This window comes from Lemur catta, chromosome 23 (assembly GCF_020740605.2).
Source record: "Lemur catta isolate mLemCat1 chromosome 23, mLemCat1.pri, whole genome shotgun sequence".
Classification (NCBI taxonomy): domain Eukaryota; kingdom Metazoa; phylum Chordata; class Mammalia; order Primates; family Lemuridae; genus Lemur; species Lemur catta.
The window spans coordinates 6335499-6348047 of record NC_059150.1 but is presented as its reverse complement, the minus strand read 5'-3'; the positions used below and the strand labels follow the sequence as shown (position 1 = coordinate 6348047).

General features: G+C 48.1%; 1 protein-coding gene across 1 annotated transcript in view; it reads right to left on the bottom strand.

The window, feature by feature from the left end:
- Positions 1-1653, bottom strand: part of MFSD4A (major facilitator superfamily domain containing 4A) — a 28986-nt gene extending 27333 nt beyond the window's left edge. The window contains exon 1 of the mRNA XM_045536535.1: positions 1331-1653. Coding sequence (XP_045392491.1) covers positions 1331-1560 — 230 coding nt within the window. The 5' untranslated portion in view covers positions 1561-1653. The remainder of the gene's footprint in view (positions 1-1330) is intronic.
- Positions 1654-12549: the final 10896 nt, after the last annotated feature.

The window sequence follows — 12549 nt, the reverse complement described above, 5'->3', positions numbered from 1 at the left end:
GTTTACAAGAGGATTTGGGGAAAATGGGGACAATCATACCCGAATTGCTCATGTTTTAAACTCTGTTCCATCTGTAGTGACACCTGTGCTTCTCTTCTTTGGCTGTTAATGAGGTGGACAGGAACACCCACCATCACGCATACTTCGAGGAGTGAGCAAAGGGCAAAAGCCCTTGGTCCAGAATGGTCCCTCCAGAGGTTTCTCGGGGATAGTCCAACTGTGATTTTGTTCCCACGCTAGCTGCTTGCTTGAGTCCGTGCAATTCAGAAGACCACTCAGCCAGGAGCTGGGCCAGGGAGATCATGCAGCAGCCTCTGGCTTGCAAGTCCTCTGTTCCCTATTCTATTCTATTCTATTCTGGGTCTCTGTTTTCCCAGCTGCACCAAGGGAGTGAATCCTGCTGCCTTTCCATAAGGGCCCTGCGGAGGTGGCCCTGTCCAATTTGAGCCAGAAGAATGAGGCTCTGCAAGGGTATCCAAAGGGGACATGCCAGGGAGAGACCAGAGCCCTGTCCTGGGGCATAGGCCAGGGAGTAGTGGCGTGGGGAGGAGGCGGGGAGCAGAGGGGAATCCTGGCACCAGGGATGGAATGTCACCCTACCAAGCTATGGGTGAGATGCCCTGGGCCTTCTACCTTGCAGTGTGGTGCCAAGTGTCTCAGAGGCGGCAGGGCTCCACCTCTAGGGGCTAATGCAGGAACTGTGTCCTGGCTCCCTCAGGAGCAAGACCGCACAGGACCCACTAGCCCCGTCGCTGGACGTGGGGAAGGGACAGCCTGTGTCAGCTGACGTGCAGCTGATTGTGAGCGGAGCCCGGCCCCGGGGGGCTCAGTCAAGCCGCAGGCTAGCTGACACCCGGCACTGCCACTGAGCCGGCCCTCCCACTGTCCTTCCACCTCACTTCCAATTCCGCCCCCGGCAGTGGCAGGCAGCGGGGCTACTGACAAACCTCAGAGCGCTGTGCAAGACAGGGACCCTCCCCACCTCTGCAAACTCCATCACTCCTTTCTGTCCCCGTGGGGCGGCGGGTGGGGGAAGGGGTGAGAACTGGTTTTACCCTCTCGCGCGGGTGAGTGAAGACAAATAAATAATCCAGAAGTCACCTTCAGTCTCTGGGGAGAGTTTTCCGGGGAGAGGAGGGGTGGGGGAGGGAGGCAACCCTTCCGCCCAGGCGGGGTGCCGCTGGCGGAGCCGGCGAGGTGGTCGCGGCCGACCAGGAGACGGGGGGCGACGGGCAGCCGGGCGCGGCTGGGGCGGGACCGGGTAGGGGGCGGGAGGGCAGGGTGGGCGCCCGGGGACCGCGGCGGGGACCGCGGCGGGGGCGGCACTCACGTCCTCTTGAAGACGCCCCCGAGGGCGCTGCCCAGCAGGAGGCAGAGCTGCTGCGAGAAGAAGACCCAGGAGATCTGGGGCAGCGAGCTGTGCGTCTGGCAGCGCAGGTCCAGCAGCGTGGGCCCCAGGAAGGCGATGCACAGGCCGAAGCTGAAGAAGACGCTCCAGTAGGTGAGCGTGGGCTGCAGATTGCGGCGCAGCAGCCCCGACACGCGGCCGTCGCAGCCCATGGCCCCGGCTGGCGGGCTCGCGGCTGTGGCTCCGAGCGAGCCCGGGGCCCGAGTGCCGCGCCGCCCGCGGGAGCGCCGGCCGGGCCGGGGAGGCCGGCGGCCGGGAGGGCGGGGCGGGGAGGGGCCGCCCCGGCGAGGGGCCCCGCCCTGGGGCCGGGGGAGCGGCGGGGGCGCCCGTGCGGCCGGCGGGCAGCGCGTCTGCTCCCGCGCCTTCCCGGAGCGCTGCCGGGCGCCGGCCTCGCGCGGCTTCCCCGGCGCACATGCTCGGCGCCCCCGGCGGCGGGAGACCAACCGCGAGCCGCGCCGCAGCCCGCCCCCGCCCGCCCGGCCGGCCCTCCCGCGGCCTCTCCGCGCAGCCCCGGGCGCCCATTCTAGAGCCCGGCCCACCGCGAGCCCGAGACGTCCTGCACCTGCAGGGAGAGGCCGGGGCCCTCCCCACGCCGGGACCTCGGCCGTGCCGGAGACCCGGACCCCTAACCCCTTGATCCCAGGGGCGTCCCACGTGGACTTCGAGGGTCTGGCGGCGCCCCGCCTTCCCCGATGGAAGGCAAAATCTCAATAAACGTTTTTTTCTCGGGAGAGTATTCATGATTTTCATCGGAACCTTCAGAGGTTAAGCACGTTGCCTTTTAGAAGGAACACCCTAAAAACCTGCCATCCTCTTCCCACCAAGCTCCCTGGAGGGGCCCGAGAGCCGGCCCTCCGCGGGCTTATCTTACCTGCGCCCGGCCAGGTGCGGGAAGGGGGAGGGAGTCGGTGCCTGCAGACTCGTCTCTCTCCTGCAGTTGGAGGGCGGGAGGGGGTTGGAGGTGTCCTAGAAGAACCCCAGGGAAGAATTCTGAATTCTGAAGTAATTCTCTAGAATCAATAAATCACGGGTTCTAGGGAAAATTCTCCTTTCAATGGGTAAAGCCTGGGCAGGGGCCAGGGGGATGTTTAGCCTCCAGACTGGGTGTCCCTCATGGAGCTGCGGCTGACCCTGGCTGTCCCTTCACGAGGCAGTCCCCGGCTGCTGGGTTCGGTGTGATCCTGCTCCTAAGGGGGCCAGGACACTGGTTCCCGGACGCAAAAAGCAGCAAGACCCTACAGTGTCACCTCTGCCTGGGTGTGCTAGTAGTGGCAGGAGCCATGGCATTATGGCCACTTGCCTGCCAGGGGGACCAGGGCTGAAAGGACCGAGGAGGTACATGAGGGGGTGGCCCAAAGACAACCTGGCATGAGGTGGGGTCAACCAACTTCGTCTGCAAGTGCTGGTCCCATCTCACAGGAACACCCGGACATCTGCTCCATCCATCCCTAGACAGTGAGCACCAGAAAAGGGAGTCCTATCCTCTGGGAAAATACAAATCATAACCACAAGTTTTTGATTGAACCCTCTCTGCAGCTATCACAGAACTCCAGCACCATGGAAGCTCAGAGTTGGAAGGCATAACCTCCAACTGGGTCCTCTATAGCCACCCCTAAATTGCTGTTACTGATGGGGACCTTATTTATGCTTTCTTGGGGGGTTGCTTGCGGGGGGCTGCTTGCTTGGGGGGCTGCTTGCGGGTGAGCTCTGGTTGTAGGAGAGTTCTTGTGCTCAACTGAAATGCTCCTCCCTATAACTGCTGCCCACGGCCCCACGGAGAGCAAATCTAATTGCTCTGTACATATCAGTCCTTCACACATGATGACCTTGCCCCAGTGGTTTTGCTTCTCCAGCCCAAACCCCCAAAATTCTTTCAACACTTCCCTAGATGGTGTTCCCCAGCTATATCACCCTACTGGCTCAGCTCCTCCAGCCACAGTGACAGTGACTCTGGTACAGTGAGGCAGTCCAGTGCCTTGGGTGCTCGAAGCATTCTCTAGCTTGATCTGGGTGGTGGTTACACAGGTGTAAATGTATGTAAAAATTTATTGGACTGTATACTTAACGATTTGTGTGGTTTATTGTAAGTTATACTTTAATAAAATAGTAAAAATAAAAAGTAAGGCACGCCTTACTTAAAAATGTGAGGCACTCCACCATGAGTACAATACTTGGCCCCTGTAGAGTCAAAGACCTCTTGGGCACTGGCATTCTGTGAGGCCCTAGGATTGAGATGAGCAGGTAGGGCAACAAGTATAGTCTTTCATATCCATGTGGGATTGGTTCCAGGACCCCCTGCAAATACCAATATCCGAAGATGCTCAAGTCTCTGATATAAAATGGTGTAGTATTTGCATTTAACCTATGCACATCCTCCTTCATATTTATTTATTTATTTTTAGAGCTAAATTCTTGCTCTGTTACTGGGGCTGGAGTGCACTGACACAATCATAGCTCATTGCAACCTCGAACTCCTGGGCTCAAGCAATCCTCCTGCCTCAGCCTCCTGAGTAGCTGGGGCTATGAATGCAAGCCACCACGCCCAGCTAATTTTTATTTTTTCTACATATGGTGTCTTGCTAAGTTGGCCAGGCTAGTCTCGACTTCCTGGCCTCGAGTGATTCGCCCGCCTTGACTTCTCAAAGTGTTGGGATTACACAGGCGTGAGCCATTGTGCCCAGCCCCATCCTGCATACTTTAAATTATCTCTAGATTATTTATAATACCTAATACAATGTAACTGCTAGGTAAATAATTGTTACATTGTGTTTTTTAGGGATTAATGATAAAGAAGTCTGTACATGTTTAGTACAGAGGCGATTTTTTTTTCAAGTATTTTTGATCTGTGTTTGGTCGCATTGACAGATACAAAACCTGCAGGTCCAGAGGGTCAGCTGTACACAGCAACAGCAACGAGATATATTCTGTAACAGGGGTGGCTTGAGAGCCTGGAGAGGGAAGTGTCTAATTCTACCAGGAAGAGGTAACTTCTGAGCTGGGTCTGCAAGATGAGTACACATGTGAAAAGGTTTTGCTTACTCTTATCTCTTTCTCTGTCTCTTCTATTTTCTAGCGTCACACATTGTCCCCCTCCTCTAGGAATCTTTCCTGGATAAATTCTATCCAGCCCTCAATTCCAGCCAGACCCAGATCCACTTCTGTACCCTACGACGTCTCCACAGGGCCAGGTATTACACTTCACAGACTGTTCCTCTTCCTGTCTCCCCACCCCTCACCGCAGCCAGTCAAACTGCGAGTTCTTAAGGGCTGGGACTATATTTACCTATGTTCTAGCTCTCTCCGCCCCTACGCATACACCTCATACCACAGAATGCCTTGCAGATAGCAAATCCTGGATACATTTATTTGTACAACACCTTTACAATTACTTTCGGTTTTACGTTTACATGTCTTATCTCCCAACACCAAGTTCCCCACGGGCAGAGGCTGTCCAGCCTTTCCTATGTGCTGAGTATTCAAATGTGTCTTCTTGGCTGGGCATCTTGTGGTCATTCTTAAATTTGAAAGATTAGACCTTGGATGGTTGCTTAACTCCTGATTTCTCTCCTTATAAATTGAAAGGGAATTTATCTCCATCAAGCTCTGGAAAGTGGTTTGAGACCCCAATATATGGAAAGATCAAATTGATTAGAAGAAAGGATCTGTAGGAGTGAAGGGTTCTCAAGCTCTTAGAGATAGAAATCTATTCATTGCCTCAAAGATCACCTCTCCAGAATTTTCTCTGACCTTCCTAGCCTCCTTCCGTGGGGCTCCTAGCCTATCCCAGTGCTAATTATCTGTTTACTGCTGCTGTTCCAAGGCAAGGACTATGGGGATTGTTCATCACTGGGTGCCCAGATTTCTGACTCCTTGGTGAGATGTGTTTGCATTCCACTGAACTCCCGCTCTTGCACCTGGAAGTTGAGAAGCCAAAAATCAAATCGACTGCACATCTTGGACCATCTGTAGGTAATTTACATCCTGGAAATACACAGGAGAAGGTAAACAGGATAATATAACACAGTGAAATAAGAGCTAGATATCTTTACTACTATCCTTTTGCATGCATCACAGCTGTGGAAATTCCTTAGTGTGTAAACTCATGTTGTACATTTTGTTTTTGTTACTGTTTCTGTTAGAATTGAAAACCTTAAATATGAAAAAAAATGTACAAAGGGAAAAGGCCTGATTATTGCTAGCCTAGAGGATGGTCGCTAGGATGCGGGCCTGATTTCATGCCTGGCAGGATCCTCTCAGTGACTTCTGGTCTGCCCTCGGTCCCCACAGCCCTCGAGTCTCTGTTTCCCAGATTCTCAGGAGGCCAGGCAGGAGCAGTAGAGGGAAGTCTCCAGTTCAAAGTCATTGGGCACATCTTGCAGTTCCTTTGGCCATTCTGTGGCATGAGGCGCTCCTCTCCAACTTCCGGATTATGTCTTCTCAGCCTCCACATCACTGCCCTGCTGGCCAGGGTGTGGAGAGTGGATTTTCAGGCTCTGTCTGGGGTTGGCATGTGGCGGGTGGCAGATAGCTTAGTGCCAAGGACTGTACCTGGATGACCCAGGTACTTTAGCACACATGAATGCAAATAGCAGAGGTGGATATGTGTACACAGAGCCTCCTTTACTAAATATCCGGATGAACTCCGTGCTCAGCCTGCCTGGAGGGTAAGGGGAGTGGTCACTGCAGGTGCCAAGGAGGACAGGAGGGACAGGAGGAAGCAAGATGACCCCAAAGTCTTAGACTTTGACCGGTGGCCACAAACACCTTGGAAAGATGTTGCATAGTATCTGGCATTTAGTTGGTGCTTAATACGTGCTAGTGCTTAAAAGTGCTAGTTGAAGCTAGTCTAACTGAGAGTTGGAAGGACTCTGAAATTATCTAGTGCAACCTCCCACTCAGAAACCGGATTCCACGTCTAGCATCCCTGCAGGTAGCAGCCCAGCCTCAGCCTGAGCGTGCCCAGGCTGCGACATCTGTGAGAAACGGAGCCACAGTTCCCTCCTCTCTAAAACAGGGAGAGTAATAACTCACCCGCTGTAAGAAAATGCAGATAGTGTGTGTCACAGAAACTGGCACACCAGGTTCCTAATAAATTCTTGTTATTGGTGTTAACAACACAAGCTGCCATCCCAGTTTTGTATGCTAGAACAGTGACCAGCAAATACTGTCCCTGCGGCAGCAGCAGCAGCACGTCCAGGGAATTCGTTAGAAATGTAGATTCTCAGTCTTGCCCCAGACCAGCTGAATCAGAAATTCTAGGAGTGAGGCTCAGTCATCTGTTTTTTAACAAGCCCTCCAGGGGATTCACATGCCGCTACAGTTTGAGAATCACAGATGCAGAGCCACCGGGAAACAGTCTCATTCCCATTGTACGGAGAGAGTGTGTATTTGGAGACACTCTGTGTTCTTCCTATGCCGCATTGTTCCCAGCATCATCCTCTCCACTCCCTGCAGCTGCTCCTCAGTTACCATGTGTTCCCTCGCTGTCGAGCCGCACTCTGATGGTCAGCGACCCTCTTACGAAGGACGGCTCCCAGCACTGCACCCAGGACTCCCAAGTGGTCTGAGTAGCGCACAGTGCAGTGGGGTTGCTACCTCCTCTACTCTATAAATTCTGACAGCTATTTATTGAGTGCCTACTATATGCCACGCACATGACTTACAGTACTTTTTAGTTTGCTTTTTTGATTGAGGTTAAACTTAAAATATATTAACTTAAAATATATTAAAGCACACAAGCCTTAACTAAATAGCACGCTTGATGAATTCTTACATGTGTACACACCTATTTGACCACCATCCAGAGCAAAATATAGAACATTTCCAGCACCCACACCGGCAACAGTAGTGTACTGCCTCAACATTATATTATGAGACTGTAGTTGGCTATAAATATGTGGATTTATTTCTGGGTTTACTTCTGTGGTCTCATGTAGACCAATAAGTCTATGTATCTGTTTTTACACCAAAACCATGTTGTTTTGGTTACTATAGCTTTGTAGTATATTTGGAAATCAGGTAGTGTGATGCCTCCAGCTTTGTTCTTTTTGCTCAGGATTGCTTTGGCTATTCAGGGTCTTTTGTGGTTCCATATAAATTTTAGGATTTTTTTTTTCTATTTCTGTGAAGACTATCATTGGTGTTTTGATAGGGATTGCATTGTAGATTGCTTTTGGTAGTATGATCATTTTAACATTAACTCTTCTAACCCATGAGCATGGAATGTTGTTCCATGTTTTTGTGTCCTCTTCGATTTCTTTCCTCAGTGTTTTATAGTTTTCACTGTAGAGATCTTTTACCTCCTTGGTTACATTTAATACCTGGCTACCTCCTCGGTATTTTATTTCTTTGTGGCTACTGTAAATGAGGTTGTTTCTTGATTTCTTTTTCAGCTAGTTCATTATTGTGTGTTAGAAATGCTACTGATTTTTGTATGTTGATTTTGTATCCTACAACTTTATTCAATTCGTTATCAGTTCTAAGAGTTTTTTTTTTTTGGTGGAATCTTTAGGTTTTTCTATTTATAAGATCATGTTGTCTGCAAAGAGGGACAATTTGACTCCTGTATTCCAATCTGGATGCCTTTTATTTCTTTCTCTTGCCTAATTGCTCTGGCTAGGGCTTCCAGTACTATGTTGTATACAAGTGGTGAAAGTGGGCATCCTTGTCTTGTTCCAGTTCTCAGGGGAAAGGCTTTCATCTTTGCCCCATTCATATGATGTCAGCTGTGGGTTTTCATAGGTAGCCTTTACTGTGTTGAGGTCCCGTTTGTGAAGATGCACAGGAGAGATTTCTACTGGGCATCGGCACCAAAAAAAGCTGTGCTCCTCTTGAGCAACCTGTTCGCGTTTATCTTATAGATGCTGGGAATCACTGACGTAACACTATTTTCCAAGCATGTGGTAGCTGCTGGAAAGCTCATGCTCAAAGTCATGGTCCCTCTTTATCCACTACATAGAATTTTATGGTGTATGTGTTATGTATCGACTTGGTTCCTCTTTATTTGTGTCCTTTCCTCTTTAATCTCCTTTCCTCACTTTTTTCCATAATAATGCTTTTTAATGGAGATCATTCACATACCATAAAATTTACCCTTTTAAAGGGTATAATCCAGTGGTTTTTAGTGTATTTTACAAGATTGTGTGACCGTCACCACTACCTAATTCCAGAACATTGTCATCACCCCAAAAAGAAACTCCATATCCACTAGTGGCCTGATCATAGCTCACTGCAACCTTGAACTGCTGGGCTCAAGTGATCCTCTTGCCTCAGCCTCCCGAGTAGCTGGGACTACAGGTGTGCACCATCGTGCCCAACTAATTTTTTTATTTTTTGTAGAGACAATCTCTCGCTGTGTTGTCCAGGCTGGTCTTAAACTCCTGGCCTCAAGTTATCCCAGGTGCTGGGATTACAGGTGTGAGCCACCACGCCTGGCCCAGCATAATGTGTTCAAGGTTCATCCGTGTTGTTGCACATATCAGTACTTTATTCCTTTTATGGCTGAATACTATTCCATTGTATGGATGTACCACATTTTGTTTATCCATTCCTCAGCTGATGGACATTTGGGTTTCCAATTTTTGGCTATTATAAGTTATGCTGCTAAAAACATGCATGTACCAGGTTTTAGGTGAAGATGCGTCAGTTCTCTTGGGCTTATACCTAGGATTGGTTTGCTGGGTCATATAATAACTCTCTCTGTTTAACATTTTCAGGTCTTTTCCTCACATTTAAATAAATGTTTTTGTCCTGTTGTATGTATCTCTGTAAGCCACTGCAAATCTCTCCTTTTGGATGAGGCAGAGTATAAATAAATAAATAAATAAATCACAAAGCACTCCCCAGCCATCTGTTTAATAATCTGTGCGAGGATTTTGCCAGGATTCTATATTGAGCTGACTTGGTCTATAGTTCCCAGAAATACCTTCTGTCTCCTTGCGAAAATTTTCTTATCTCCAATGTCCTTGTGATTTATCTGGGTTGTTTTTCAGTCCTACCTGCAAGGTATTTCATGACCCTCGTGTCTCGTCTGAATGGGGCCTGCAGAACTCATCCTCGGCCGTGAAAGCTCTCGCCATCTACCTTCTCATCTATCTTGTGATGTACTTGGAATTTTTTATATCAAAGAAATTCATGCACGTGGTTAAAAATAAACTAGAACAGAAGAGCCTACAGCAATAAGTCCCCAAACTCATCCCTCCCACCTCTAGTCCTGCTCTCAGAGGAACTGCTTCTGTTTTAGCTCTTTATTCTGGGAGAAACTTCCAGATCTCTAAATAATATGCTAATGCTGCTGTTCCTTGGTTTTTCAAGTTTAAACACCCCCTTTTGATTTATAACTATGGAAAATGAGGATTTAGTTCACATACATCATCCAAACAACCCTCCCCTCACCCTACTCCCAAACATAATTATGTGGCAGTTTTTGTTTCATTCCTCTAAATAAAATAAAAATAAATCTGTTGATTACCTTTATTGCTTTAAGTAACATATTTACATCTTTACTTTTGGTTGCACCAGCTGCTGATAGTAGGTTTGAATCATTATTTTGTAGGATAAAAGATACCATCACTGTTACCTTTCCTTTCTGGCTTCCCTTCCCACCTTCTGTCTTCTAAACATTTATTGTACATGGTCAATGTTGATAATATTTATATGCTAATTTTCTAACCATAATTAGGTCTCCTGTGCTTTGCCTATAGGTTGGTTCTAAAAGTTTAAATTCAATAAATAGTGTTCACGTTTTGTGACCATGTAAATATTGTTTATTGCAGAGCCACACAAAGTCCTATAATTGATTTCGTTTCTTTTAGCTTTTCATAGAGTTTCGAGTTGCCTTTCTTCTTCTCCTTCCAGTTTCCCTCTTTATTCTGTTTTTCTTATCAGTATGTGCCCTGGTCATTTCCTGAAGTCTGTTTCCACTTCTCCAGCATGTAGACGGAGGTCCCCTATTTTCTGGGGACTTGTCACACAGAGCCCTGCCCTTCTGCCACCCAGCTGTTGGCCTGGGACTTCTTTCCAGTGCTGCCCCAGGCCTGGCAGCTGTTCCTCTCTCCCTCCATCCCTCCCTCTCTCCCTTTCGTCCTTCCTCTCTTTTTCTTCTTTATCTATGCTCTCATTTTGTTGTACCACATCTTTAAGTAATTTCTCCAGAAGGCGTGCGTGGTATGTAGATCTTGAGTCCCTGGTGTCTGGAAATGTCATTGTTCTACCCTCACGTTTGAATGGTAATTTAGATGGATATAAAATTTTTGGTTGAAAGTTGCTTTGTCATAGAATGTTGAAGGCCTTGTTCTAGCCGTTGCTGATGGGAAGGAATCCTGAGGCCTGTCTGATTCTTACATTTTTAGAGGTAACCTTTTTTTATTCCCCTCTAAGGAAATTTTTAGGATCTGGATACACTATTTTTCAGACATTAAACTAATTCTCTTACCTTCCAACACCATCTAATGAAATTTTTATGGCATGATCCTATCTTTAATTTCCAGCAGTCACACTTACCCTCTGACTGCTACTTTTCATAGCGCCCTGTTGTTGCTTAGGGCTGCAACACTTTCTCAAATCTCTCCAAGGATTCCAATTAAATATTTAAAATTCTCTCTTATCTTCTATTTCCTAAATTATTTCTCTTTCTTACGGAGCACTCCCCCCACCTCCATTCATCTTTGTCTTTCCAAATGTCTAATATTTGTTTTTTCATATTTAAAACTGAGTCAGGCTGGTTAGTTGGCAGATTTCATGTCATTTCATGAGGGCAGGGAGCCAGCATCACATGGGGGACTCCAAGCAATAGAAGTGGAAGCCCCTTCTTTGGGCCATGGAACCCTCCACTGTGTTGTGTGGGACTTGACTTCTCCACATGCCATTGGCCAGTCCTCTTTCCAGCCATCTCCTGCCTCCTCTCTGCTGTCCAGCCCTGCGGTCCTTCCCAGCTGCCACCCGCCCCCACCAGCTCACTGTCCTCCTGGCTTTGCCAGTGGCCACACCGCTCTCCATTTCCCAGCTCTTATGTATTTGCTGAAAATGTTTATTTGCAGGTGGCTTCCCCCCTGTCTCCTCATCATTAGGGAATATACTTTTCCTCACTGCCTTATTATCATTTTAGTGGGATCAGGGAAGGAGGGAGGGAAGACACATGCAGCCAATAGTCTGTCTTTGGAAACTTTCAGTTCCCTCTTGATGTGTCTGTTGTGCTTTTTTCAGAATGAAGGTCATGCTCCTGACATAGGGGAATGAAACAAATTAAGAGTTTGGGCATCATAATAAATATCTATCCCTCTGGGAAGTGAAGGCTCCTTCCCTCTCTGTTGAGCTGCCTTTGTTTCTCCACCTGGGTTCCTCATTTCAGACAAGGCTTCTCAGTCACCCCTGTCACAGACCTTGGCACCCTCACCTCCAAGTGCCAGTTTGTGTCTCTGTCCTGTCAATTCTCCGTCCCACATGTTTCCTGGATTCACGGCTCCAGCCCCATTGCTGCCTCTGCCCGGGGCTTCTGGCCCACTGTTTAGTTCCAGGCAGTTTCTCCTCTGCTACTGCGGCAGCCTCCTAACTCCCGGCCTGCCCTGCCCTAATCCAGCACCCGCAGGCTCTAAACTCACACTTGATTATGTCTCTGATTTACATCAAAAGGGGGACATTTTAATGCAATGAGTATCACTTCTATGGAGGGCTATTCAGCAACATCTGTCAAAATTATAACTGCACCTGCCCTTGGACTTGCCATTCCACTTCTAGGACATCCTCCTGCATACAGACTTGTATGTGCACAAAATGACATAACATGTCATTTTGTTTTGTGTACACATAACATGTGTTCCAAGTTATTTATTGCAGCACTGTTGATACAAGCAAAAAATGGTAGGCAACCCAAATGACTATTAGTAGAGACTTGCTAGATCAATTGGGATATATTCACACAATGGAATGTTATGTAGTCACAAAAAATGAGAAAACGCTTTGGAGTATTGATAAGAAATAATACCTAAGATTAAGTAAAAACTGAAGGATGCGGACTAAGTGGCTAACCTGTGTAACACTTATGTAAAAAAAAAAAAGGAGAATATAATATATTTATCTTCTTGTCTATGCATAAAATTCCTGGGAGGTTACAACACTGTCTACTGAGTCCAACCAGGGGCAAG